We start from the raw sequence: 27,045 nt of genomic DNA, 5'->3' as shown, positions 1-27,045 counted from the left end.
ATCTTTTATTTTTATTTTTTACTTTGAATTTAAATTTTAAATTGTAGAGGACATTGTCCCCGAAATTATAGAAGCTATTGCGAGAGTATCCTTCGCCGTGTTTTAGTATTAACGAATACAAAATATTGAAGTTTTTACATAATATAGTTCATGTTTGGAAAAAGAATTAAGATTGTACATAAAAAGGTAATAAATATAATATAATAAATTATAAGCATTAATGTTCTTAACAAAAATACTAAATCAGTACAAAATATATGTGTTGGAGTATTGAAAAAAGAGCTAGATATGATGTCTTAGGGCAAGAAAAATGCTAGGTACTTATGGCTAAGTGCTTAAATAAAGATAGTGTTAAACATATACATAAAAATTATAATTTTCAATGCAAACAAGGACTGTAGGTGCTTAAAAATTATAATTTTCAATACAAACAAAAACTACATCTGATTAAATATGACCAATTATCTTGTTAGCACTAACATAAACAAGTGTTTAAGTAAGCACCTTATCTTCTATCTAAGCACATATACTACTACGATTAAGAAAAAAAACTTAAATTTTTAAAAATATTTTTTCTAAATATTATATTATACATGCTCTTATACTAGGTTAAGTTGAAAATCTGGTGACCCAGCAACATGTGATTCATGTCGTTGATAGTAACTCTTAAAGGAAGCCCACTGGGCTAGACCGCCGCTTGGAATAGGCCCAGCGCTTTCTCAGGTCACGTACCCCGCACGCGCGCTGCGTCAACCAACCACCCCTACTTGACCTCCTCGCCCTCAAAACCCTAACGATCGGCGAGCCGCCTCTCTCGAGCGCTTCCCACTTCCCCTGCGCCGCCCCACTCCGCGCCGCAGCGAGACCCTCGACCTCGAGGACCCCCTTCCGGAACCTTCTGGAACGCTCGGATCGCTAGCGCCGCCACCGCATCGGGCCGCCGCCCCATGGAGAAGCTCCGCGTCCACCGCTGCGGCGGCGGCGCGGTCGCTTGGTCGCCCTCCCCCATCGTCGCGCTCGCCACCTCCCCCTGCGGTTCCCAGGTCGCTGCTGCGCGCGAGGACGGCTCACTCGAGCTCTGGCTCGTCTCCCCGGGCTCCGTCGGCTGGCACCACCAGCTAGTATGCTTCCCCGCTCCTCCCCTGCCCTCCCCATGACCCTGCAGTTTCTTGCGATCAGTCTGGGGGTTTTCGCTGACCTCATTGGGTGGGTGTGTTGGTGCAGACGATACAGGGGAACGCCGACTCGAGGGTCACGTCGCTGGTGTGGGGGCGGAGAGGTGGCGGGCGACTGCTCTCGTCCAGCGTCGATGGGTCGGTGGCTGAGTGGGATCTCTTTCACCTGCGGCAGAAGGTGGCTCGCTTTCCGTGTTTACACTACACATTTCAATTTCCGTATGAAATTGTATTTTGGGATAGTGAATTGTACGTGTTGGTGGTAACTGTGAACTGTTAAATATATCGGGATTGTGGGATCGTTTGGGATACATAGTTTTTTTTAGATTTATGCCATTATAAATATCACGGTTTTGAAATATGCCACCACACTTCCATCATTTGGAAAGATGCCATTACAAATCTAATGAAATTGGATCCATGCCATTATGTTAGTCTCCAGGCACATTTTGTAATGGCATGGATCCAATTTTAGAAGATTTGTAATGGCACTGATCCAATTTCAAGAGATTTGTAATGTCATGGATCCAATTTCAAGAGATTTGTAATGGCATGGATACAATTTCAGGAGATTTATAATGACATCTTTCCAAATACCAAAAGTGTAGTGGCATATTTCAAAACCGTGATATTTATAATGTCATAAATTATAAAAACCCGATACATAGATGAGAATTGATATTGAACTTGTGTGGTAATGAGCTACAGTACTGATTTTTTTATGCATAGCAGGTTGTAAGTATGTTTGAGTATTGAAATAATGGGTCTTCTTAACCTACTGGGTGTAGATAATGCAAAACTATAGGAATGTCCTAGATTCGTACTCAATTTCACCAAATGATTTATCTGAATCTACTTATATCTTCTTTTCTCTTTGCTATCTAATAATCGTTTTAGATTCATGGATTTAGTTATAATGGGCTTTCTATTATGTTTTGTAGACTGTCCTAGATACTGTTGGAGTACCACTCTGGCAGATGGCTATGGAGCCTTCGGATGATTCTATAAAGTCTGAGATTAACAGCTCAGGATTTGCCATCAATGGCCATGCAAACCATAATGACCGCAGCGACTCTGACCTAAGTAATGCTGATGATTGTGACAACTCTGACGGTGAAGATGGTTCTCACAAGACAAGCTCTTCATATAATGCGAATGAATTCCAGCGACTGGCCCTTGCCTGCGATGATGGTTCGGTACGCTTGTATAATGTACCTGAATCAGGTGCATTGACGTACTACAGATCTCTCCCGAGAGTAAGCGGTATGTCCAGTATATCTTGCGTTTTTGGTTATTTTGACAGATTTCAACTCTGGCAGTTATGTTTGTACCTTCTTGCAGGGCGAATTTTGAGTGTAACATGGAGTAATAACGCCAAATTTGTATTTTCTGGCAGCAGTGATGGGTATGTTTAACTTTCCTTGCTGGTGTAAACAGCCTTTTATGTTGTAATGCCTGTCTGCCTTACTCTTTCTGTAGAAATACAAATATACAACACAACATTTTCTTGTTTTTAATATTTCTCAGTTATGTCCAATTACATTTCCATCATTTTTTGGGGTTGGCCCCTTGCATTCTTCATGGCTCATTTTTTAAGGTATGTTCTTGTTGCTATTTGCAGTTTAATTAGATGCTGGGATTCAACATCTTTCCATGAAAAATATCGTATCACTGCTGGATTGGGAGGTGCGGGTACTGGACCTGAACTTTGTATCTGGTCATTATTGTTTCTGAGGTGATATAAAGTGTCTATTGTTGTATTTTCTGAACTTCCATTTTTTACACTTAATTTTCTAGTGTTGATTTTTTTTGCTGCTGTCTAGGTGTGGAACCCTTGTTAGTGGAGATAGTACAGGGAGTGTACAGTTTTGGGATAGCCGCCACGGAACTCTTCTACAAGCTCACTCTTATCATAAAGGCGATGTTAATGCACTAGCAACTGTGCCTAGTCAGAACAGGGTATTTTCCGCAGGGTCTGATGGGCAGGTTGGTTGCATTAATAAACAGCTATTAGGTGGATTAACCAATCTTGTGGAATGCCTCTCTCTCTCTCTCTCTCTCTCTCTCTCTCTCCACATGTTCTGTTTTTGTTGCTTTTGTTAATTCAAACTTCCACTGTTTTGTGTGCTTATTTGTTGTTTACTTCATGTTTCCTTTGCCTTACTAACTTGGTGACTTTCTAGGTAATTTTGTACAAAGCATCAAACGATGGGTTTGGTGCTCATAAAGATGTGGCCAAAGAACAAGTGCGTAAGTGGGTCTATGTGGGATATGTAAGAGCTCATACTCATGATGTAAGGGCATTGACCATGGCTGTACCAATTTGTAGAGAAGGTTTGTGATGATTTTAGCTGCATTTAGGTTATCTCCCTTGACTGATGCTTACACTGAATTCACTGCTGTTCTTTTGTTCTCTAGATGCTTTACCAGAAGAAAAGGCAGTGAAGATACGCCGGCGCGAAAAACCTGAATTCAGTTACCACAAATGGGCTCATCTTGGTGTTCCGATGCTTGTATCTGGTGGTGATGACACTAAGCTCTTTGCTTATTCAGCAAGGGAGTTTACTCAATTTGCACCTCATAACTTCTGTACTGCACCTCAACGCCCTTTGATAAATCTGGCAAGGGATAGCACAGTCAATGGAGATTCTGTAATGCTTGTCCAATCTTCCAACTGGTTGGATGTTTTACTTGTGACAGTTCAGAACAAGTTGACCCCAAGTACATCAGCTAGAGGAGATGCGACAATACGACACCTTGCTCGGTTGAAAAGCAAGGGGTCCCGAAAAATCATTTCTAGCGCTGCCTCTATTAATGGAACACTTTTGGCCTATTCAGATTGTGTGAGGCCCTGCCTTTTTGTACTAAAGCATAAGGGTGGAAAGAAGTACACCCTTGACAAATTAGAACTGCCAAAAGGATTGCCATGTTCTCAGAGTATGATGTTTACCGTTGACTCGTCCAGTTTGATACTAGCTGGTCGTGATGGAAAAATATATGTAAGTTTTTCTCTGATCCTGTCTCTTCTATTTATAGGAAACATGATAACCAGTATATAATTTCCTTATCTGCCTGCAATGTAGTTTTGCTAAACTTCTACCATATGTTTTGTTTGAACTGTGAAAAACACGTCTATGATGTGTACTACAGGAGAAAATAAGACACTGCAGGCTTTCCATACATTCAACTGTTAACATACTAGTAGCCCAATGTCCGGTGCCTTGGAGTTGGGCACGCATGATTAAAAATATTTCGTCTTGAACTATGAGCTATGTAGGACGTGAATTGCCAGTTTTTTCGCTGGATATTGGTTAACTGCATGGTGCATATAGCACAATTATTCAGCCACTTTGGTGGCCTCAGAAGTCTAATATTACGGTCTTCTGTTTTCTTTTTGCATACATTATTATCATTTAACACTAACTATTCTACATTTCTTCTGCATTGATCAGATCATTGATGTTGCATCAAGAGAAATTTCAAATGTATTTCATCTTACAAGAAAGACTGATGGAACAAAAGTTTCTTCCAGAGAATCACCTGTAACAAAAATGTTCCTAAGTGCAGATGGGCAATGGTTGTCTGCAGTTAACTGCTTTGGGGATATTTATGTATTTAACCTTGAGGTGCAAAGGTATGCAACAATTTGTTACTCTCTGACTTGTCTTGCGTATGCCTTTTCTTGTAACCTGCAGTCATCTATAAAGACCATATTTCAGTTGTTAAACATTTTTTCCTGATATTTGCAGGCAACACTGGTTTGTACCTAGAATGAATGATGGCTCTGTTACATCCGGTGGATTTTGTCCCAAGAACAATGCCCTTGTGATAACTACATCGAAAAATGAGGTGTATGTTTTTGATGTAGAAGCAAAACAGTTAGGTGAATGGTCCAAGCGCTATACGCATCACTTGCCCAGAAGTTTCCAGGAATTTCCTGGAGAGGTCATTGGCCTGTCATTTCCTCCACAAAGTTCATCAATTGTTGTGGTATACAGTACAAGGTAACCTTCTCTTGGTGATGTATTTCTGCTAACTTCATGTCTCATGATACCGCCCTCCTGAACTCTTACTGTGATAGCTCATTGATACTTCTCTTGGTACTGAGTGTCTGAGTCTGTCCATGTTACAATAAATTCTTGAGTTGATGAGGAACCTGGCAATGTACAATGATTGATCTTTTCTTTACCAGCTTGTTCGGTTGATCCCTGTATTGATCTGAAACTTTTGGTTGATAATTGATCCATATGATGCTAAAAGTCAAATTTTCTTTACTTTTCAGGGCAATGTGCTTCATTGATTTTGGATTGCCTGTTGTCGAGGATGTTCAATTGCCAAATGGTTCAACTGGACCAGCAGAAAGGACAGACTCACAAAAGAGTTCAAAAACAAAGCAAAAACGTAAGGCCCGTGATGAAGATTTGAAGCAAGAGAAAAGGAATAACTTTGACTTCTTTGCGTTTAAAGATCCAGTCCTGTTTGTTGGGCACCTATTGGACAGTTCAATTTTAATAGTAGAGAAGCGATGGATGGATGTGGTTGAAGGTTTCGGCGCACCAGTTCACAGACATATATACGGGACATAATTTCTCGGTAACTTTTCAACCTCTGGCACTCGTGACAAGCAGCCCATTCTTTGTTTTTGATCAAGCAGTGGCGTGCATCCATCCTCCAGCATGTTATTGTTTAAAGGTGGTTCAATGATTTAGCAGCAGAAAATGGCTGCAGCATCTAGCATTAGCATGAATAGCGTGTTAATGGTGTATTCTTTTTCCTTTCTTTCTTTCACTTTGAGTAATCTAGTGGACTCACTGCGCCAGACTTGTCATACCTTGTCACTGCGAAATTTTTGTCAGCTGTAAACACTGTATCATTACTTCTGTTACTATTAAGTCAATATCTGTTGTTTGCCTCAGGAAGAATTTTCTCTGTATATAGGAAGGAGCGAGCACGAAGAAATAACTGAACTGTTGCATTGGTCTAAGTTCTTAAATCTCATAATATAATCTGGTACTGCCTGAAACCACCTTTTCCATGTGCAAGCGTTTTGAGATTGCACATGCGATTGCTGATCGGTACTGTGATTGGCGATTTTTTAATATCAATGTTCGTAGATGCTTTCGCTCCTCAAACTGTGAATCCGCATCTTTGCTCAAGGGTAAACACGTGAAACATAACTTGAAAAAGCGTGCAAAATCGCATGCTATGTGCTTTTATTTTTTGGTGACCAAAACGACATTGAAATGTCCAAAATTTCTCAAATATAGCGTAGTTTGTTTCATGGATGAATGCCGATGGCTGTCAAAAAATAAAAAACATTGCTTGCATTAGCATCGGTTACCGTCGCCGAGAAACCGCGCCTGAGGCCTACTTTTTTTTGGGGAAAATTGCTGCAGTTTTTCTTCGTTATTTTCTTGTCGTTACAACAATGCAAACGACGTTTCTTCATCTTCCTCGTCTGGTTTGCGCCCCATCTGGTCCGCCAGCAGCCGGAGCACCTCCCATATCTCGAAGCGCCGCGGATGCGCCTGGTCGTCGGCCACGAACGAGGTCACCTCGCCGTCGACCTCCACGGCGCTATAAGCAGGGACCTTCTTGATCCCCCGGCTGCCGATCAGCTTCCGCACCCTCCGTGCGTCGTCCTTCCGGTTGGCATCGAGGTAGATGTTGGACAACTGGACGTACACGCCCTCGTCGGGGCCGGCGCCTAGCTTCTCGAGCTCCCGCGCTGCCACCTCCGCCAGCTCGACGTTGCTGTTGCTCCGGCAGCCAGCCAGGACGGAGCCCCACACGGACGCGAGCGGGGTCATCGGCATTGTTTCGATCAGCCCCACGGCGTCCTCCAGCCGCCCGACCCGGCAGAGCATGTCCACCGTGCAGCTGTAGTGTTCGTGCCCCGGCGCGACGCTGTATCGGCGGCGCATCTCCTTGAGCAGGCGCAGCCCGTCCTCGACCTTCCCGGCGTGCGCGCACGCGGACAGTGCTCCGAGCACCGCCACGCCGTCCGGGCGCACCCCGTCCTCCCTCGCCATCCTCTCCAAGCACGCTACGGCCTGCCCCGCCATCCCGTGCACCGCGAACGCGCCCACCATGGTACCCCAGACGTACTCGTTCCGCTCCGGCATGCCGTCGAACACCCTCACAGCCTCCTCCAGGCACCCGCACTTGGCGTACATGCTGATCAGCGCAGACCCCACGAACGCGTCCCCAAGCAGCCCCGGCGCGGTCCGTTCCACGTACCGGTGCACCCACGCCCCGCACTCCAGCGCGCCGGCCTGCGTGCACGCCGCGACGGCCGTCGTGAGCACGACCGCGTCCGGGGCCACCCCGTCCTCGAACATGGCCCTGAACACCGCCAGCCCCTCCGCCGGTAGCCCCCCGCGCGCGTACGCCCCGATGAGCAGGTCGTAGTGGATCGCCTCCCGCAGCGGCAATTCGTCAAATACCCTCCGCGCGATGTCCGGGCGGGGCGCGTAGAACTGGAGCAGCGCGGTAGTGACGTAGTGGTCGCAGGGGAAGAGCGCGTTCTTGAGGAGCAGCGCATGGAGCTGCGCCCCGGGGGAGTCCGGGGCGGCGTCGTGAGCTAGCGCGGCGGCGGCGGAGAGCGCGAAGGGGAAGGAGAGGTGGTCCGGGGCGGGGAGAGGCGAGGCGGGGGAGAGCATGAGGCGGAGGAGGCGGAGCGCGAGGCGCGGGTGGGACGGGGAGGCGGCGCGGCGGGAGATGGCGCGGAGGAGGGAGTTGATTGCGATGATGGAGAGGTCCGGGTGGCGCGGAAGGAGGCCGGCGGTGGTGAGGAGGGCCTGCACGGGGAGGAGCGGCTGCGCCGCGGCGGCGGAGGGGAGGAGGCGGGAGGCGAGGAGGGAGTGGCAGAACGCGAAGGTGGCCTTGGGGATGTACGGGCGCATGCTTGGCTTGGTCGCACTCCAACCGGCGGGAAGGGGCGTTTTGCATCCAGTCTCACTCTTATACTTACTTGCACAGGTGAGTTTGGAGCACCAAATTGTTTCATGATTTTTCACGGCTAAAGAGTTTGGAGCATCGTCTTCCCGTGCAAACATCAGATGCTAACTCCAAACTTAAGCCAAGCCCAGCTATTGTAACGGGCAATATTCGACTGAGAAAGCTATTGAAAAACTGTATGAATGAGTGAGAGATCATGCTCGTCACCCAATAATACATGCTTCACCATCAGAGGATCAGCTTCAAGAATAATGTCGCGCCCATGCGAGCTGCTCTGACTTGCAGGGTGTTCATCACAAGATTTTCGTCGTGGCCAACAGGCTAGAAATCGGCTTGTGGCCTCCGACGACCTCGGCTCTGGCCACCGCACCTGAAGTCGGGACGCACTTGAACGTCCGTTTTGGAGATCTTTCGACAGATCACGCACGCTAATTAACGCCGTCCCGTACACAAGTTTAAAAAATTATTGGTAGGTATTTCGATATTCCAATAACTAGCCTGCTCAACGCCCTCACGTACGACCAAGTACATCTTGCACAAACGAAAATGTAGAATTTAGCTTTGATGGTGTCAACAATTCGGATCTCATGGATATCATTGACAAGCAAAACTGCAGAAATAGAATGGACAATTTAACACAAGGGGCGAGTTTCCATCTGATAATAAGACGGGCATGAACATAGGGCAGCACGCTCAGCATTCAACGACTATTGGGAAAACAAGCAACCTCGGCGGCAGAAACATTCAAAAAGATGACTACATGATAACTCGGAAAAGCATTATGCTCACAACCAAACCTCGCGCTCAGGGAAAATAACAGAGACCTTACACAACTGACGGCTTCCAACACAAATCCTCAGATTTCTCTTTTCCCCTGATATTAATAAAGCATGCATTGAAGGAACACCAGAAGCCCATGGATTTTCTGCCTGTGCTCAGTTCCCTTGCCCGCGGCCACCCATTCTTCCCCTTCCACGGCCACCATATCCCCTTCCACCAAAAACACCGCCACCCCTGCCTCCTCCATACCCACCCCTTCCACCTTCATAGCCACCCCTGGCTTGCTCATATCCACCACCCCTGCCTCCTTCATAGCCACCCCTTCCACCTTCATAGCCACCCCTGCCTTGCTCATATCCACCACCCCTGCCTCCTTCATACCCACCCCTTCCACCTTCGTAGCCACCCCTTCCACCTTCATAGCCACCCCTGCCTTGCTCATATCCACCACCCCTGCCTCCTTCATACCCACCCCTTCCACCTTCATAGCCACCCCTGCCTTGCGCATATCCACCACCCCTGCCTCCTTCATACCCTGCGAGCCGATAAATTCAGACCAGTTTCATGAACTGAAGAATTATCTAATTGTCGCAGTGAATGTAATATTCATGCAGAGCAACAACTATATTTATCGTTTACAGGTAGATAATCATAAAAAGCACCAGTTTTACATGCCACCAAAGAACATAAGCTACTCCAACATTGACCACAAACAAAGTTTATATTACTACAAAGTGGCCAAAAAAGATTCAGATTTGATCGACAGTATATTTATGGATATCTATATTCGCAACATGGAAGTGATTAGCATAAATCCTCAAAAAAATACTTTCCAATAATATTATTAGGCCTTGCATATATGAACAATAGAAATTAATGGTCAAATTTATACTTTGGACGATGTGTCAATGTCCAAAATTACACTTATTAGTGGCTGAAAGGAGTAATAATTCAGCACAATGAGATGACTAGCATTGCAAGCCAACAGAAATGATACAAATAACAGGCTGAAAAGCATGGGCATTAGAGTACTCAATTTGGAAGCGCAAGTATGTTATAACAGGCATACCTCCACGGTAACCCCAATTGCCTCTTCCACGCATACCGCCTCGCCCTCGGTTATATCCACCATTTTCTGGTTCAACAAATCAAGATAAGTTATGATCTTTAACTTCAAGCAAGATCAATGATATAATTGTACTAAGATACCATTTGATACCTTGATAGTTTCCATATCTGCCTTGGTTGTAGCCATATCCACCACCATACCCGCTATCATAGCCACCATATCCTCCTTGATTACCATAATACCCACCACCTTGGTTGTACCCACCTTGGTTGTTTCCATATCCACCGTAGCCTCCTCGACCCCAACCCCTTCCACGTCCACGGCCCCTTCCTCTACCTTGACCCTGTGCATAGGAGTCTGACAAAGTAACGATTATCAAATGCTACAACAACAGAAATACCAGCATCATTGTGAATTTTTACTGTTGTACCTTCATAATCAAGCTGCTGGTATTGGCCTGGTGGTCGGCGAGGTTGGCGCTGCAGTGGTGGCACCTGCTGGAGGTGCTGCTGTTGCCTGGGTTGTTCAATATAGGCTGGAGCTTGGTACCTATATAAAAATGAATTAATATTCCAAACCTAAATCATGCACAAGGACATCTCTTTATCTTACTGTCGGTGTATTGAGTAAAAGGGTACCCTAGCTAACGGGCCCCACCGAGGACTTAACGACTAGAGGTGTATATTTCTCAAAAACTGGTCGATCGTGCGATTAGTATAACGCCTACGCGATCAATCTCCTTACACCATCGCATAAACCCGCGACCAACCCCACTGGTCGCAGGGCCATATCTAACACAACCTGTCCAAAGCATATTTATTGACATCCACTCAAGTGTTTTCCTTCCCCAGTCGTCAACTCCAGCGGACGAAGTCATGGACGGCGCAGAGGGGCATTGTCTCGTCTCGTAGCATTAAATGCTGCGAGGCGAAACATTGCAGACCAGCACGACAACGCACGACGGATGGGACGTTATCAGTAGCCCGACCAGGCAAGTGGACGGGGACGACATAAAAGGATATTGTCCCGTCCCGTAGCATTGAATGCTGTGGAGTGAGACTTTGCAGGCTAACATGGCGACAGGATGTACGAAGCCTTCAAAGCAAGTGGGCACGCCTTGTCCTCTGTAATGATGATTTGGGTTACATATTAGGATGAATAGAGGTTTTTTGTTTGGACCCACATGTAAGTTCTCCTCCCTACTATATAAAGGGATGAGGACCCCATTTGTATGGAAGGAAGGTCAAGTCTAGCAAACAACTAAAACATCATATGTAATCAACTGAGATCCTTCATAACACACAGGACGGATGGCTACTATCCTCTGGAAGGCCCGAACTTGTATAACTCCCCATGTCCCCGAGTTCACCGTCTACACACATATCCAGTTCCTGAAACACTGTTCACGCACCTACTGTCCAGTATACATCGGAATCATTATCAGGGATTAACCCTCAACACTTACAAATGTAACTTATGTCTGACAACAATAATCCTAAACAATTAATGGAGACACACATGTGACTCACCCAGGAGTGTTCTTGTCCAGCTCTTTGGGAGACAAAGTAATCGAAACCATCGAAACATGCCTAGTCATCTCCAATCTGAAAATGGGTGAGCAACAAAATAAATTAGAATTTCCAATGCAACCGAATAGCATATATGAAAAGAAAATGGTAGAATGAGTAGAAACTTTACGGGACAAGGCCTTCTTCTATTGGTTCCCAGACATCAGTGATGCTGACAGAACTGATACTGGTATCCTGATATAATCCAGGGACTCTTTTCTGTTTCAAAGAAAGCTTATCAAATATGGTGGCCTACAACGCAACATGAGAGGGAGAGAGAGAGAGAGAGAGAGAGAGAGAGAGAGAGAGAGAGTTACCTTGATAATCTCTGCAACAGCAACAGACTTACTGATGGCCTGTCCCATGGCCTTCAAAACAATCTCTTTCATTCTTCGATCCTGATTAAGAAAAAGAGAAGTAAACAGGAGCTCTGAAACAACAAACAAATTCTAGAAAAAGTAAACATGACTCGAACTACACTGCATCGTACATAGGCAATAACTTATGTAAAACATATTACGGAGTAGAGTTCATGTCTAATACCTGGAAACAAACAAAATCATTTCATAATTACAGGAGAATGCTGACTAGCATGACATTAAAAAAGAGTTCATAACCTTCAATGCTAATCAAACTATCAATATGCTTAAAACTTGCAAGAAAGTAAAAAAGGTATACTAAAATCAGCGATAATCAAGCTCTGCACCTCTCCCTTTGCAACACAAGGGTCTGATTAACAACAAGAAACAACCCCCAAAAAAAATCCCCCAGTACACAGCACAGAACATTTGGAACTAATTTTAGCACAGTGATCACCTAAAAAGATCAGGCCTTACAATGTAGAACTGCATTAACTACTGATAATCAGACTGTTGACTCCTAAAGCCCTCCTACAGACATCCACAAAATTTAAACGCAATCCAAATGGGGAAGTCAGGCAAAACTAATAGCATGCACCATCCCCTAATCACACCAGCTTACACACAAAACTAGCTACATAAATCACAAAATTCAACAAATAGCCCTACATAGTTGCATTGGCATCCTCAATACTATACTAAAAAATACGTCATGAACATATTAGATTGGCACATTAACATCGGCATTCTCCACATTGAATTGAGCACACATGCTTCACAATCCCAACATCAGACACATCAAATTAGATTTCCAGTGAATTATCTGCTAAATCTCACGGGTCCAACCAATTTATTCAGACGGTTTGGAACGTCAACAAATCAGTAGCCCACCTATCCCACTCCCATGGGCCAAATTTGCCACATCAACATCGAATTAGTGCACCAATCACCACACTTCACCTTTGAACCACACAAGCTCAACGCAATCTCACATCAAACCCCACAAAACTCACGGTTCCGATAGACCTCTCAGGCCTAACGGCCCAAACCCACCACGACCTAGCACCCGTTCCACCGCCACAAACACGCCGATTTCGAATCGGCACAACCACAGAGGGCTCGAACGGAACGGCGCGTCCCAAAGACCAGCCGATACGACGGGGAGGGGAGGAGGAGAAGCGCACGCACCTGGAGGAGGGACGTGGCGTAGGAGACGTAGTTGCGGATGAGGCCCTGCGCGGTGATGCGGATCTCGTTCTCCTCGATGGTCGACTCGGGCCGCGGCCGCTCCACCCTCTGGTACCGGTCCATTTCGGCCGCCGGCGCCGCCTTTCGTCGCCCGGCGGGTTGTGGGGGCTCGGGATTCGTGTGAGACTCGCGAGGAGGAGGGTGCGGCGGAGGGGAGGGGGGAGGTGGCGGTGAGGGCTAAAACCCTAGACAGAGCCAAGTAGCCAACGATACGGTGCGCTCGGGGGGGGGGGGGGGGGTGCTCGGCTTAGACGAAATAGGCCTTTTATTTTTCTTGGGGAGAGGGAAATCTGCTGGACTTCCTTCCGGTTTATGGCTCCCACGTCTCGGGCCGTGGCCGTAGGTTCTAGAATTAGAGACTCTGGAACTGTGGCCATGGGCTTCGCCATTTTTTGTTAAGAGATTGCTCATGGCACATTATTGCCATTGACCCATATTTCGATTCCTTAGAAAAACCTGCTTTGATCGGTTCTCAACGTGCCACTAAATTATTCTTTACCTCCGCTCTCATGTATTCTTCCGCACCACTAGCGATCAAGCTCATCCGGATTGAGAGTGAGACATCTCGTAACAGATGGTCTCCATTTCTCTTTATAAGATCACCGCTGATTACGAAGGTTGTAGTGTTGGATTTATAATCATAAAGCAGGAGGCTACCCCGCATATTCTTTCATCCTTTCCCCCTCTTTTCTTCTTCTTTTTTCTCCTCATCTTCTTTCTCTCTTTCTTCTTCCTCTTTCATGATTAAAATTCAAGTCAATGTCACTGGAAGGTTGCCCCCATATGGATCCACCTTTAAAGGTTGCACCTTTTTTGTTTTGATATACAACGCTACGATGATACAATACAAACATTGTTACCTAAAAAGTCAATATCACTTTCTCTACTATGACCAAGAATACAATGATACGTATGGTGGGTGGGTGGTGTGTTAGGGTAGAAGAGGGGTAGGAGAGGGGAGACAAGAGAGAGTACAATATATAAGTGGGGGTGGGTGAGGGTGAGAGTGAGGGCGAGGACATGGATGATGATGACTAGACGAGATAATCATTTGGTTTACATGGAAAGAGAGGAGATATCTCTTTGCTTGAGTGATTGTAGGCTTGAAATGCTTGACCAAATATTGATCATGGTCACTAGCATAAATTGGGATAAACATAATAGCATTTGATTTGTGACCACTCAAAAATTTGGCTACCCAAGTTGGGTTGACATTTTGGCTGCTCAAGTTTTTCACATGTTTGCGATACAAAAGTTTTGGTCGGCTAAAATTTTTCGAGCGTAGCTAAATTTTAGCTCCAAACCAAACAGAGACTAGGGGGCACAGCAAGATTGTTAGCTAAACACGCCTTGAGCCACTCAATTCAGCTCGATGTCATGAGCCCCATTTTTTTATTAATGAGATTTTGTTTTCATGGCTTTCCCACTAGCTCATCCTTTTCATTAATTTGAATAGTGCAGCTCCAAGGTGTCACGTCCCAAATTCTTAATTACACATTTAAGCAAAATCATGCTTCTTAAGTATTATGTTTAATTTTGCATAATGGTAATTCAGAACGCTAATACACTTCGTTAAAAGTCAATTGGATGAGAGAAGGAAATTCGGAAAAGAAAAGAGTTGAATTCGCAATCAAAACAGACTCATTTCTCTAATACGTGGGCCCCACACCTCACCCACTCCCTCTCTCAAGTGGGCAGCACCCCACCTGCCCTCTCTGTCTCTCTCCTCCTCTCACTCCCCACGTCCCCACCTGAGCTGCAGCAGTAGCAGCTCCCCTATCACTCTCTCACTCAAGCTCACTCTCTCATTTCTCCCAAAAATCCGAGCTCAAGTGGAGGATTCAAGGTATGCATGTGGTACCCTTGCATTCTCTAGCTCATGAGCTACTCATTTATCCAATCCATTTTCATTTTTGTGGAGGAATCGAGTAGTTCTTGAAGTTCTTGGCGTTCTTGAGCTTTTTAGAGCAAAAATGGAGTTCTGGTTAAAATTAAGCTCCAAAGTCGTGTTGCTAGTTTATGAGTAAGTTTCAGGACTCTTAGACTACCTCTAACATGCTCCCTTTAGGATTAGAAAAAATCACAACTCGAATCAACCAAAAAACCACTCGAGAATAGCTTTTTTGGGCTGACTCGGATATTCCGAACTCACTCGGAGACTCTGGGTTCAGTAGAAATTGTCCGTTGAATTATGTTCAAAATTGGTTAGGGTTTAGGGTACGAGATTGGTATAGAATCCTTTGGATAGGGCATATGCACTTTTATGTAGCACATATTTGTAAAGTGAGTCAAATCATCTGACGGAAAAGTCGTGAAGAACCTAAGTCTATATCACTCAGAGAATCTGGTCAAACTCGGAGACTCCGGGTAGTTACGTTATCGAGTAGCCGAGAGCTTCGTTTGGAGCCTCACTCGAAGTGTCCGGCACATCCCGAATAGTTCGGACTAACCCGGAGGTTTCAAGTTAAGTTAGAGTAGTGGCTAACCGAGAGCCTTCCCTGGAGGATGGCCTGGATACTCCGAAACCCGGATATTCCGGATTCACACAGATACTCCGGGTCAGTCAAATAAAAAGGTAGTAACCAAGCGCCTTTTCCGGAGGTTCACCTGGAGGGTCCGAACCCGAATACTCCGAACCAATCCGGATACTTCAGATGACTGTTATTTTCCGGTTTTCGTCTAGATCATTTAGTATTGCATTGATTCGCATATCTTATACTTCTAACATGTTGTTAAGCATCGTGGCATGCCTTGTTGCATTCATTCATGCTCATCATTGCACGCGTTGTTTAGCTAACAAGGAGCCGGAGCGGGAGGCGACCGTGGTCGAAGACAACTCCGATCTTCCGGATTTCTACGAGTGTTGCGTGGGTAACTATAGGCAGCTACCTGAGTAGCAAGACAATCATCTATCATATTGCACATTTGTCAAATTGAATGAAATCTAAATATTGATAAACTATGCTTATGTATAGGTTTGCATGTATAGGCAGTCGATGTCGGATTTTTATGAGTAGAACCTATGTTGATTGCATAATCCCTACCTTGAATTGTTCATCTATATTTTTGTAGCCTTGGTAATGTAGTAAATGTCTAAGAGTCGATCGAAATATTTAGCAATGCATATGTCCTCGGTAGAAGACGAGCAACGGTTCGACAGTTGTTCGTAAGCTTAGGGCTTACTACTTGTTCACGTATATGGTTATATGGATGTTGGTTGGATGAGTGGTGAGTATGAGACGAGATGTGAACGGTGTTAGGGGTGACGTCTGCCTCGAAGGATAGTTTTGGGGGCAATTCGGGAGAGGAACCCAGGCACCGTAGACCGCTTGCATCGTTTAAGGCCGATTGTCGGGGTTTGTTGGCTTTAGCATTTACCTTACTCATCATATGCCGATCTAATGGTAAGGCGAGCTGAATACTTTCGCAGCTGTGGCTTTGTGGGTCTGAACATCGACGGTGTGAGCGGGCGGGCTTGTAAGTGGTACTAGTTTGCTTCGGGAGTAGTTCTAGTACCGCAGCACCGAGCGATACATAATCCACACGATTAGGGCTGGTTGGAAAAGGTTTTCACGAGTATCTCCTTGTGTGCACTTTAGCGGATGGCATAAGCCGTATGGTCCTCGTGTCGTGTGGGTCCAGGAGTATCCCCTACAGGGTGTATAAACAGTTTGAACTGTAGCGCTATCGGTTATGAGCATGCTACTGTTTCATTTGCACCCGGTCGTAGAGTTCTCGTATGTGGTTGATGGTTCGGATATGTGGTTGATGGTTCGGTTATTATGGTGATGGATGAGTTGGTTCAGTTTTCTTATATGTTCAAATACTTATGTTACATTAATGTTACAGTTTTATTTATGTTCGGTTGGTTATTGCAGGGTAGAATGGCATGTTTGGTTAAGTATAGATGCTCACACATATATATGTAGGTTGCTTATCGCATATATTTTACTTACCCTTATGGCATGTCCTTACTAACAGCTCAATGCATAATCTTGGAGTCAGAATATTATATACCCATATTGTGTAAGTCTTGCGAGTACCTTCGTACTCAGGGTGTTGCCCTTAAGTTGATGCATGTATTGTTGCTGCCGAGGGAGAGGCCGTCTTTGACTACTTCGTGCCTGCCGATCAGGGTGGCAGGCAAGAGTGGTTCATCCTACTCTAGAAGGTCGTACTTTTGGGACGGTGCCTAAGGGCATGTGGCACCGCTCTCTCTTTTGTTGTATAGGTTTCTTCCGCTGTGTAGTTGTTGTTTCCTTTTTGCTGTAAATTATTGAAAACCGTTGCATGTTTAAAGAACTTGTAATATAATGCTAATTACTCGTTTTTTATTAAGCTATGTTGTGATGTATCATGTTGGAAGGCATGTGTTTCGATATTGGGCACAAAACACGTGTCGGGACTACCGGAGCGGTATTCGGGTTAATCGTTGAAGTCGTGATTAAGTAAATGATTGACTTAATGATTAATTCAAATACTGTTTGAACGGTTCCTCACACAAGATAATATATTAATTCTCACATAACACTCCCAACACAACATTATAATGTATTATAATTTATAAAAACCTAATAACTTGAAAGACTTAATCTTCCATTAGATCATCATGTTAGTGGTTTAGTCTCAGGCTTGACACATGTGTTCACCATTCTTCTGGGATTATGTCGCTAACATGAATAGTACATGTATGTGTATTCAACCCTCAAAGCGTGTGGCATCCACTTGTTTTAGACGTGTGCTATAACACACCTATGTGAGTGTGTAGGTGTGTTTGTGGTGTGTGCGCGCATGCCGGGCTTGTATTGGGGAAATATAATTAGTGTGCGACATATAAAATACAAATAAGATTCAGACCCGGACTCGTTGTATGCATACTATACAACAACATAACAGTAGGCTACACGCTAGCTAAGAACTGAACGTATTTGGTTGATACTTTCTCTTTTGAGATCGTATTTGGTTGAGACTTGATTACTTGTGGAGCAGAGAGTTTGTATAGAAGGAAACATGTGGGAGTAGATGTGCTTATTGGATCCAACTTATTTCCTATTTGTAATTATTTCTGGTGAATTTTTTATTTTGACACTTATAATCTGGTCCATATGTATGTATGACCATATGGTTTTCTTTATCTCTGAATAACTTGAAATATTACTTTTGATATGAACCGTTATAACTAAATCCCACATGAATAAGCAGCTAGATATTTTTTCTCTGTTAATGTGAGAAATTCTTTGGAGTCTATAATTAGTAGTGGTATAGGTACTCTTGTTCTGGGTAGGCATATGTCTAATAACATTCTTATTACATATGAAATGAGGTTTCTCAGCGCTACTCAAAAAGGCTGAGGATGAGGGCAGAATAGAAGGGATTCGGATATGTCAGAATGCTCTCATTGTTTCTCATTTGTTGTTTGACGATGATTCTTTGATTTTGTTTCGTGCAAACGGGAGTGATGCACAACAGCTACAAAGTATTTTACATACTTATAAGAATTGAGGAGTGCTCTGGTGAGATGATAAACAAAGAAAAATTGGCTGTGATGTTTAGTTCAAATACTAGCCATTATGTGAGCAAATAAATACCATGATATGTAGATATTGGTGGAGTAATCAAGAGAAAGAAAATAAGATTCATTGGCTAGCATGGAACAAACTGACTAGACCGAAGGGTCGTGGTGGTTTTGATTTTCGAGACCATGTATTTGTCAATGCTTGCAAAGCAAGGATAAGCCTTATGCAAAATCCGGAGTCGTTATGTGCACAGATTTTATGGGCTAAATATTATCCACACGGTGACATCATGCAAGCCAGGAATAATGCAGGGATCTCATACACTTGGAGAAGTATTCTCCGGGGGTGTCAACATTTTGAAACTGGGCATGATATGTAGAGTTGGCAATGGTGAGCTTATCAGTGTATGGAATGATCCATGGATTCCTTGTGAATTGACACGAATACCGATTACCCCAAGAGGCACCAACTTGATAATCCGAGTGGACGAACTAATCTATCATAATGACGGGTAACTGCGACAACCAATTGGTGGCACAAACTTGCTTTTGGCCAGAGGATGTTCCTGCATGGCACTTTGATAACCGAGGTATTTTCTCAGTTACAAAAATAGACGTATAAGATACAAATAGCACATGATCGGCATATAAGTAGAGGTGGTGAGACTACTACTGGGCAAGGACTTGGTATGGCAGAGGAACAATGGAAGAGATTATGGAGAATAAAACATCTAGGGAAGATCCGACACTTTTTATGGCGTCTAGCGCATAATAGCCTTGCACTTGCACTACGAATTAATCTGGAAATGAGAGGCGTGGAGTTGAATACATAGTGTGTGATGTGCAACATAGATGGAATGAGGATGGAGGCCACTTGTTTTTTTAAGTGCAAGTATGGAGGGCCCTATGCATGGAAGAACAGAGGTGTAGGCTGAAAGAGTTACCATCAGCGAGTAGTGCAATGAAGGAGATTCTTGCTATGGAAAGCAAAAGCAAGATGATGGCAGTAAATCTCTTATGGCAATGGTGGCAGGAAAGGAATCGGGTTCGAGAAGGAGAAAGGCGCCGTGAGGCAAATGACCTAGCATATATCATTCAGGCATAAGCTGCAGAATTCTATACTATGGCTGAAGCCGAGAGTAGAGAAAGAATCAAGAGCACTCAGCATTGGCGCAGACCAGTAGATGATGTCCTGAAAATATCTCAGCTATAAATGGTAAATTACCATTTTCCATTGTTCACGCTTTACCACATGTGATAGCTCAGTTTATACTACAATCCAGCCATTATTTGTCTATACTATCACTTATATATTGAGCAATTACACTCTGTTGCTTTTCAGATTTCTTCCCTTCAATTGGATGCCCAGGATTCTATGGATCTTGGTGAGGGATGTTGAGGATACTGTAAATGGGACAGTCCCATATTTTCTTTTAGAGCTGCTCTCAATCTCATTGCCATTATCAATATATGGAAAAAGTATTCTTATTATCGTTAATCATGTGATCAATCTCAACCATCTAACGTGAAGACAAACAGATTCTACCTTCCCTCATTTTTCAAAGTACTCATCATTATGCAGAATTGGATTACTTGATAATTTGCCTTTAATTTCAACATGAATGTAATCTGCATTTTCTGAAATCTTCACCTTTCATCAGTAATATCCAGCTAGAAAACTATGCAATGATTGGTCAGAATGCAGTCATCATCGAGCAAATATGTGCTTGAACTCTGAAGACAAACAATTTGTGACAAAAATAGTGATTTATTGCGACTGTGGGAACACAAAGGACATAGAAGGTATGTTGATAAATCTCCTTAGATGTTGCATACATACATATAATGGTTTCATCGTTTGACTATGCTGCCATCCTCTTGACTCTCACCAATCTGTCCGCGATATTGATGTCTAAATATCAGGTTTGAGCACACTCGATTTATTTTTTCTTCATTGGATCCAACTTGTTTTGTTTTACATAAGCTCTGCTTTCATTTACATTTGTTCTATGTTGCCAGTAGTTAACAATGCAAAATTGACATCCAAGACTTAATCTCTGTATGATCATTCATGTTAGTTGCACTTGGATTTCAGTTGAATTCCTAAATTTGTTCCCAGAAATGATCTGTCTACTTGCACACTGCAAGTTTGCGGCATTATGCATGTCGTTTGTTCGAGAAAAACATTATGCTAGCGCTGTTTGCCATTTTAACGTAATATCTCGCTTATGATTGTGCAGTTTGCAAAATTTGATGCTTACTGTTTATTGCATTATTCATCTAAAGAGGAAAAAAGTAATGTCGTTGGATGTTCCCTTCTTGCGCACACTTGATGGACCAAAAAGAGTGATCTATTGCAGATGCCAACGGTCTGTTGTTGTAACTTCTTTGCTTTGGATTAATGAATGCTAATGGTTTCAGGTTCTCAGTCTTTGCACTTATCTTTGCCTGTCTTTATGTACATATCTATGTTCCATAGACTAATGCGTTAGGTTACATTGGGTTTTAGAGTTCTGACTTTCGTTGATTATTTCTACTAACCCTCCACTATTTTTAGATTTAGCAGTTCAAAAATAAATACTCATTAGCAACACAATCTGTCATATATTTTCTATTTCAGTTCGCATCTCTTAAAAATAACTTGACAAATTCTAGCCCTCACCATAAGGGCACAAAACACCAACAGCAACTTTGGCCTACAAATCACCTGGTGTCAAGAACATAATAATTAGTAACTACATAGAATCGTTGCTTTTATCTAAAGTGTCACCCCATTTCCTGGTCTTACCCCTGTTGTTCTTACAGTCCTTGCATCCCAATAAAATTAACTCATTAATATATGTTTCATTCATTCAGCAATCATCACAAAATCCCCGCAATAACGTGCTGGTAATTCACCTAGTTCTTGATGCTTTCCACGCCGGAATAGTAGCTTGCATGGCAGGAATTAATTCAGGGATAGAAAACGCTATGGTGCCCAGAGACAGATTCTATGACGATGAAGATGGCGTTGGAGGGAGGGGCATTCAATTTTGCACCAATGAGAGGAGTTAATTACGAGTTAAAAAGTCTCATTAGTTTTTGTCCCAAAAACTGTTATAAGATAGCACGTGTTGTAGCAGCGTTGGGTTACAAGTGATACCGATCGTAACTGGGATGGTACATCTACGGGACTAAGGTTTTGGTGGCTAGAAACATTTTTGTGTCCGTGAGTTAATGAAATTTTCTACTCCTTTAAAAAGAATAGGTAGATATATAGATATGAACCATTATAATTCGGCCATGTAAATAAATGGCTATGTATTATTTTCTTTTTCTCTAACTACAATGGGAATTTTCTCTTAGTATGTAATCAGTAGATAGATAGAGATATAGATATAGATATGTAGATAGATAAATATAGAGGTATAGATAGATAGATATATTTTTATTTTTGTAATGTAGATAGATTATAAATAGATATAGATATATGATAGAAGATATATATTAGACGCAAGATGCGACGGATAATGAATTGATGACAAATCATGGGTGGAAATGCAGTCCGTGGAGGACACGTATCTCATACGATCAGTCCACGACTTGTACAGTCCTGTTAATTCTACATATCCCCGTCGCCGTTCTCTCTCAGAAAAAAAACTCATCGCTGTTAGTATATCCAGATCCGGAATTAGTACGTACTGAATATCCGATACGACTTCTCGTAATCCGCCGTACGTACTCTAGTCCGACAGCAAGTATATACGTCACCACCTCTTCGGGCCTATAAATTTGTACGTACTCCTCGTCCTCGACATAGAAATCAAGTCAAGAAACTAGTTGAGCAGTTTGCACTTGATTCGACGACATGGCGATCAGGACGGCGACGTGGGTGGTTACCCTGCTGCTCGCGCTGCTGTCGTCCTCGTGGCGCGTGGCGGAGGCGTCGCACCAGGCCTTGGCCGAGGCCGAGTACTTCCGGGTCTCGGCCGAGGTCGACGAGCACGTCCGCGACGACGCGCTCCGCACCGGCTACCACTTCCAGCCTCCAAAGCATTGGATCAACGGTACGAACCTGCATGCGTTTTTAACATATCCTTCGTTGTTCTGTTCGTTAACTGCTGCGGCATTGGAGAGGCTAACGAGATGGTGTTCTTGTGTGTGAAGATCCCAATGGCGTGATGTATTACAAGGGCGTGTACCACCTGTTCTACCAATACAACCCGAAGGGCGCGGTGTGGGGTAACATCGTGTGGGCGCACGCCGTCTCGACGGACCTCGTCGACTGGGTCATGCTCCCGCCGGCAATCTACCCGACGGCGCCGTTCGACATCAATGGCTGCTGGTCGGGCTCCGCGACCGTGCTCCCGGACGGCACGCCGGTCATCATGTACACCGGCATCGATGACCAGGAGCGGCAAGTGCAGAACGTCGCGTACCCCAAGGACCTCTCCGACCCTTACCTTCGGGAGTGGGTGAAGCCGGACTACAACCCCGTCATCGCGCCGGGGCCTGAGGTGAACGCCACCGCGTTCCGTGACCCGACGACGGCGTGGCAGGGCCCCGACGGGCTCTGGAGGCTGGTGATCGGCACCAAGGACAACCACCGCGGCCTCGCGATGCTGTACCGCAGCAGAGACTTCAAGCGGTGGGGGCCCGCGCGCCGCGCGCTGCACTCCGGCGACACCGGCATGTGGGAGTGCCCAGACTTCTTTCCGGTCACCTTTCCTGGCGAGGGCGGCAATGGTGGCACAAAGCACGTGCTCAAGGTGAGCCTCGACCTGACGCGGTTCGAGTACTACACGTTCGGCCAGTACGACCACGCCACCGAGACGTACGTGCCGGACGCGGCGCTCGCCGACGGCAACGACGGGCTCCGGTACGACTACGGCAACTTCTACGCGTCCAAGACGTTCCTCGACACGGCGAAGCAGCGCCGCATCCTGTGGGGGTGGGCCAACGAGTCGGACTCCACCGCCGACGACGTCCGCAAGGGCTGGGCCGGCGTGCAGGCCGTCCCGAGGAAGGTCTGGCTCGCGCCGGACGGCAAGCAACTGATGCAGTGGCCGGTCACCGAGATCGAGTCCCTCCGCGGCGGCCACGTCAACGTCACGGACAGGCTCGTCAAGGCCGGGGAGCACTTCGAGGTCACGGGCGTCGCGTCGCCCGCGCAGGCCGACGTGGAGGCGTCGTTCGAGGTGATGGATCTGGACAAGGCCGAGCCGTTCGACCCGGCGTGGCGGACGGCCGACGCGCAGACGGTGTGCGCGGCCCGGGGCGCGGACGCCAAGGGCGGCGTCGGGCCGTTCGGGCTGTGGGTGCTCGCGTCCGACGAGTTTAAGGAGCGGACCGCCGTGTTCTTCAGGGTCTTCAAGGGCCGCGACGGCGGCAAGCACGTCGTCCTCATGTGCAACGACCCGTCCATGTCGTCGCACGCCGACAACCTCTACAGGCCGACCTTCGCCGGCTTCGTCGACGTCGACATCGCCAAGACCGGCGGCAAGATCCCTCTCAGGACTCTGGTTCGTCACCTTCAGTGCACCACCTTGATCAATCTGTTTTTGCATTATTTAGTTGTCTAATTAATCATGTGATCGATTTTGCTAATCGATGTCTCAATGACCTTGTGCCTACGTGCAGGTTGACCACTCGGTGGTGGAGAGCTTTGGAGGCCACGGGAAGACGTGCATCCTGTCGAGGGTGTACCCGACCAAGGCCGTCGGCGACAAGGCGCGCCTCTACGTGTTCAACAACGGCGAGTCGGACGTCAAGGTCACCCACCTGAACGCGTACGAGATGCGGTCGGTGAAGATCAGTGGTGACATGGAGCTCAACATATGACTCGCCTGGCCGCTTCGATCTATTAATTGCAATTATATGCATAGCTACATAGCTTAATTTCCTGTTCGTAAACATGTAACTTAGTTTAGCTTATACATTGCATAAGCCCTTAGTTGCGTAATTAGTAGTTGTGGTTAAACCAATCTTGTCACTCATAACAGAGGGCTGCTCCGCTGTATATAAACGGCATATACACATGCCAATTTATGATGGAGTTGTCTATAGAAAATCAGCACATCTGTGTTGAGAATATTCTTGTACTTATTATTCAGCTCCAGTATTATATTCAGAATTGTCGAGGGTTAGTCACTGATAATAATTTCGAGTATACCTAGAGATGGGCGCGTGAACAACGTTAACGGTGTGTGTATATTTGTGTATGTGTGATGAACTAAAGAACACCAGAGTTATTCAGGTTCAGATCTCTTGAAGAATAACAACACTACGTATTGGTTACAAGTGTTTGTCCCTCCCTGATAGATGAGCTCATCCTCCCTTTATATACTATACTAGAGAAAATACGAACTTACAATTGGATCCAAGAAGCAGTAGACCCATCCTCCAAAAACCTTTCACTCTTAGACTATTATAACGGGTGGTGCATGTACCCCTTTTACTTTGATGATGCCACCGAGCTTGTCCCATCTGTTGGACACCTCTGCACTTACCTCACCCTGGTCAGCCGGTCTGCCCTGTCCCATCACCGATCTGGCACGTGCACCTATGATGCAGCTTGACACGCCTGCGAGCCCATCTAAATGCTACGGGATAGGGCATGACACCTCTGCGCCGGTCACGACTCGCCCGTCGGGGAGGAGTACCTAGAAAAGAAAAAATACTTGGGTGAAAAATAGTTGTGTTGTTACTCATGACAGAGGGATCCTCCGCTCTATAGAAACAGCATATAGATCTGCTGATTTTTGATGGAGCTGTCTGTAGAAAATCAGCATTTCTGTGTTGAGAATATTCTTGTTTACTTCGCGCACGCAAATATAAGTTAATTTGCTAATGAACAATGTACTGATTATTCAGCTCCAATATTATATCCAGAATATATAGAACTATATTCAGAATACAAATCAATTAGAATAATACATGTGTACTGCAGCCGGTCTACAATATGAAAGCGTCAATTAGTACAAGATTACTTATGGAATCGCGGTGGGACCGCCTCTAAAAATGAAATTATGAAATTTCTAAAAGTTATGAGGTTATGATGGAACCTACAATCTAGATGAAAGCTCCCTAAATTGAGTGGGTTTAAACTTTAAATTATCGGGCCATTGGATGGTTATCAGACGGCACGAAACATGTGAGATGATTTGGCACTCGCTTTTGTTTTATTTTGTTGTTTTCTTTTGAACTCAGATTTAACAAAAACATTTACATTTTGGAATCAAATTAACTTTTTACTCAGGCCATCTTCTTTTGTACCTTTTCCATTTCATCACATCTTTTAGGTCTTGTTTGGTTCAGCTCTAACTTTCAGTTGCACGTCAGATTTTAAAATTGTAGGTTAAAATAAAGTAGTTTAAGTCTACTCAAATATCTTTAGTGTACCTATAACTCCAGTTTCACAAATTTCTAAGTTATGAATACGTAACTCTAAAATTTTTTAGAGCTACAACTCTACTTAATCTTGACACAAATTAGAATACGCGCCTTACAACAAGCTAGGGGGGAAGTACAATGCGTATTGTACTTGTTTTAGCAATCAACAATATATTGAGGGATGTTGGGGGAAAGATCCAAGCTTACAAAGGAGTTTATGTAGCAAAGCAGCTTATGTAAAAGCTCAAGAGCCTCTTTGTAATATTTGTACCCACGAGTAAGTTTTATCCCCTCACCTATATAAAGGAGCCAAGGGTTAAGGGTAGGGGTTGATTCCTCCCACCTCCACTCTCTCTTTACCTGGAATGAACATCTTCGGCACTATAGCTGGAAACAATTCCAACAATTGGCGTGTTATGAAGAGAGTGAGTGGACCTTCGCCGGCTTCGTCACCAATTGTTGGGCTTCGCCTGGCTTCGTTACCAGATGGTCCTTCACCGGGCTTCACCCTCGCTTGTGAGCCTTCACCAGACTTTGCGCCTCGCGCATGGGCCTTCGACCACGAGGGCTTCGCCACCGCACGCGGCCCTTCGAACTAGGTGGGCTTCGCACCGCACGACTGAGCACGTGTGCAGGGGTTGAAACCTTCAAACTTGAGGGGCTTCACACCGCGCTTTGAGCGGGCATGTGGGCCTTCAAACTAGGCCTTCGATGGACTTCACACAGCGTGCGGGCCTTTCGCGCCGCGCACGTGCCTTCAGACCAGATCTTCGGGGTAGGCGGGCTTCACCCCGCACGTGGGCCTTCGGACAAGGCCGGCTTCGCCCCGCGTGCATGGGCCTTCGAACCAGGACTTTGGCACAGGTAGGCTTCGTATCGTGTGTGTGAGCCATGCGTGGGCCTTCGGACCCGGTGAGCTTCGGCTAGCAAAGAGAGACGCCTTACGCCGATGAGCCCGTCCGGCCTTCGAAGGGCAGAGCCTTCGGCGGGTAGAGTCTGG

At 45.1% G+C, this 27,045-nt stretch overlaps 4 protein-coding genes across 4 annotated transcripts; 2 read left to right on the top strand and 2 right to left on the bottom strand.

The window, feature by feature from the left end:
* The first annotated feature begins 759 nt into the window (after positions 1 to 759).
* Positions 760 to 6,097, top strand: LOC133915509 (WD repeat-containing protein PCN-like). The gene is made up of 11 exons (XM_062358694.1): positions 760 to 1,121; positions 1,225 to 1,353; positions 2,117 to 2,438; positions 2,517 to 2,580; positions 2,797 to 2,910; positions 2,999 to 3,161; positions 3,359 to 3,509; positions 3,594 to 4,174; positions 4,628 to 4,809; positions 4,925 to 5,179; positions 5,458 to 6,097. The coding sequence occupies exons 1-11, from the start codon at positions 948 to 950 to the stop codon at positions 5,759 to 5,761; spliced, it is 2,439 nt and encodes an 812-aa protein (XP_062214678.1). The 5' UTR covers positions 760 to 947; the 3' UTR covers positions 5,762 to 6,097.
* Positions 6,098 to 6,517: 420 nt separating this feature from the next.
* Positions 6,518 to 8,206, bottom strand: LOC133915507 (putative pentatricopeptide repeat-containing protein At3g28640). Its single transcript, XM_062358692.1, has one exon. It carries the CDS (start codon positions 8,078 to 8,080, stop codon positions 6,596 to 6,598), a length of 1,485 nt encoding a protein of 494 aa, XP_062214676.1. The 5' UTR covers positions 8,081 to 8,206; the 3' UTR covers positions 6,518 to 6,595.
* A 540-nt stretch (positions 8,207 to 8,746) lies between these two features.
* Positions 8,747 to 13,400, bottom strand: LOC133915508 (uncharacterized). The gene is made up of 8 exons (XM_062358693.1): positions 13,100 to 13,400; positions 11,870 to 11,950; positions 11,683 to 11,771; positions 11,514 to 11,588; positions 10,415 to 10,533; positions 10,135 to 10,341; positions 9,985 to 10,050; positions 8,747 to 9,450 (listed from the first exon to the last, which is right to left on the bottom strand). The coding sequence occupies exons 1-8, from the start codon at positions 13,220 to 13,222 to the stop codon at positions 9,071 to 9,073; spliced, it is 1,140 nt and encodes a 379-aa protein (XP_062214677.1). The 5' UTR covers positions 13,223 to 13,400; the 3' UTR covers positions 8,747 to 9,070.
* Positions 13,401 to 22,820: 9,420 nt separating this feature from the next.
* On the top strand, positions 22,821 to 24,507 carry LOC133914139 (beta-fructofuranosidase, insoluble isoenzyme 3-like). Its single transcript, XM_062357283.1, has 2 exons — positions 22,821 to 24,175; positions 24,294 to 24,507. The coding sequence occupies exons 1-2, from the start codon at positions 22,835 to 22,837 to the stop codon at positions 24,492 to 24,494; spliced, it is 1,542 nt and encodes a 513-aa protein (XP_062213267.1). The 5' UTR covers positions 22,821 to 22,834; the 3' UTR covers positions 24,495 to 24,507.
* The last annotated feature ends 2,538 nt before the right edge of the window (positions 24,508 to 27,045 follow it).

This window comes from Phragmites australis, chromosome 4 (assembly GCF_958298935.1).
Source record: "Phragmites australis chromosome 4, lpPhrAust1.1, whole genome shotgun sequence".
NCBI classification, from domain to species: Eukaryota; Viridiplantae; Streptophyta; class Magnoliopsida; order Poales; family Poaceae; genus Phragmites; species Phragmites australis.
This window is presented reverse-complemented; position numbering and strand designations above follow the sequence as displayed.

Coding starts and splice junctions, on each gene's coding strand:
- LOC133915508 (XM_062358693.1), bottom strand. CDS start 13,222: ATGGACCGGTACCAGAGGGTGGAGCGGCCGCGGCCCGAGTCGACCATC. Junction 11,589..11,682: donor ATAGAAGAAGGCCTTGTCCC/GTAAAGTTTCTA, acceptor ACCCATTTTCAG/ATTGGAGATGACTAGGCATG. Junction 10,051..10,134: donor CAGATATGGAAACTATCAAG/GTATCAAATGGT, acceptor TTGTTGAACCAG/AAAATGGTGGATATAACCGA.
- LOC133915507 (XM_062358692.1), bottom strand. CDS start 8,080: ATGCGCCCGTACATCCCCAAGGCCACCTTCGCGTTCTGCCACTCCCTC.
- LOC133914139 (XM_062357283.1), top strand. CDS start 22,835: ATGTATTACAAGGGCGTGTACCACCTGTTCTACCAATACAACCCGAAG. Junction 24,176..24,293: donor AGATCCCTCTCAGGACTCTG/GTTCGTCACCTT, acceptor GCCTACGTGCAG/GTTGACCACTCGGTGGTGGA.
- LOC133915509 (XM_062358694.1), top strand. CDS start 948: ATGGAGAAGCTCCGCGTCCACCGCTGCGGCGGCGGCGCGGTCGCTTGG. Junction 3,510..3,593: donor TGTACCAATTTGTAGAGAAG/GTTTGTGATGAT, acceptor TTTGTTCTCTAG/ATGCTTTACCAGAAGAAAAG. Junction 4,810..4,924: donor TTTAACCTTGAGGTGCAAAG/GTATGCAACAAT, acceptor TGATATTTGCAG/GCAACACTGGTTTGTACCTA.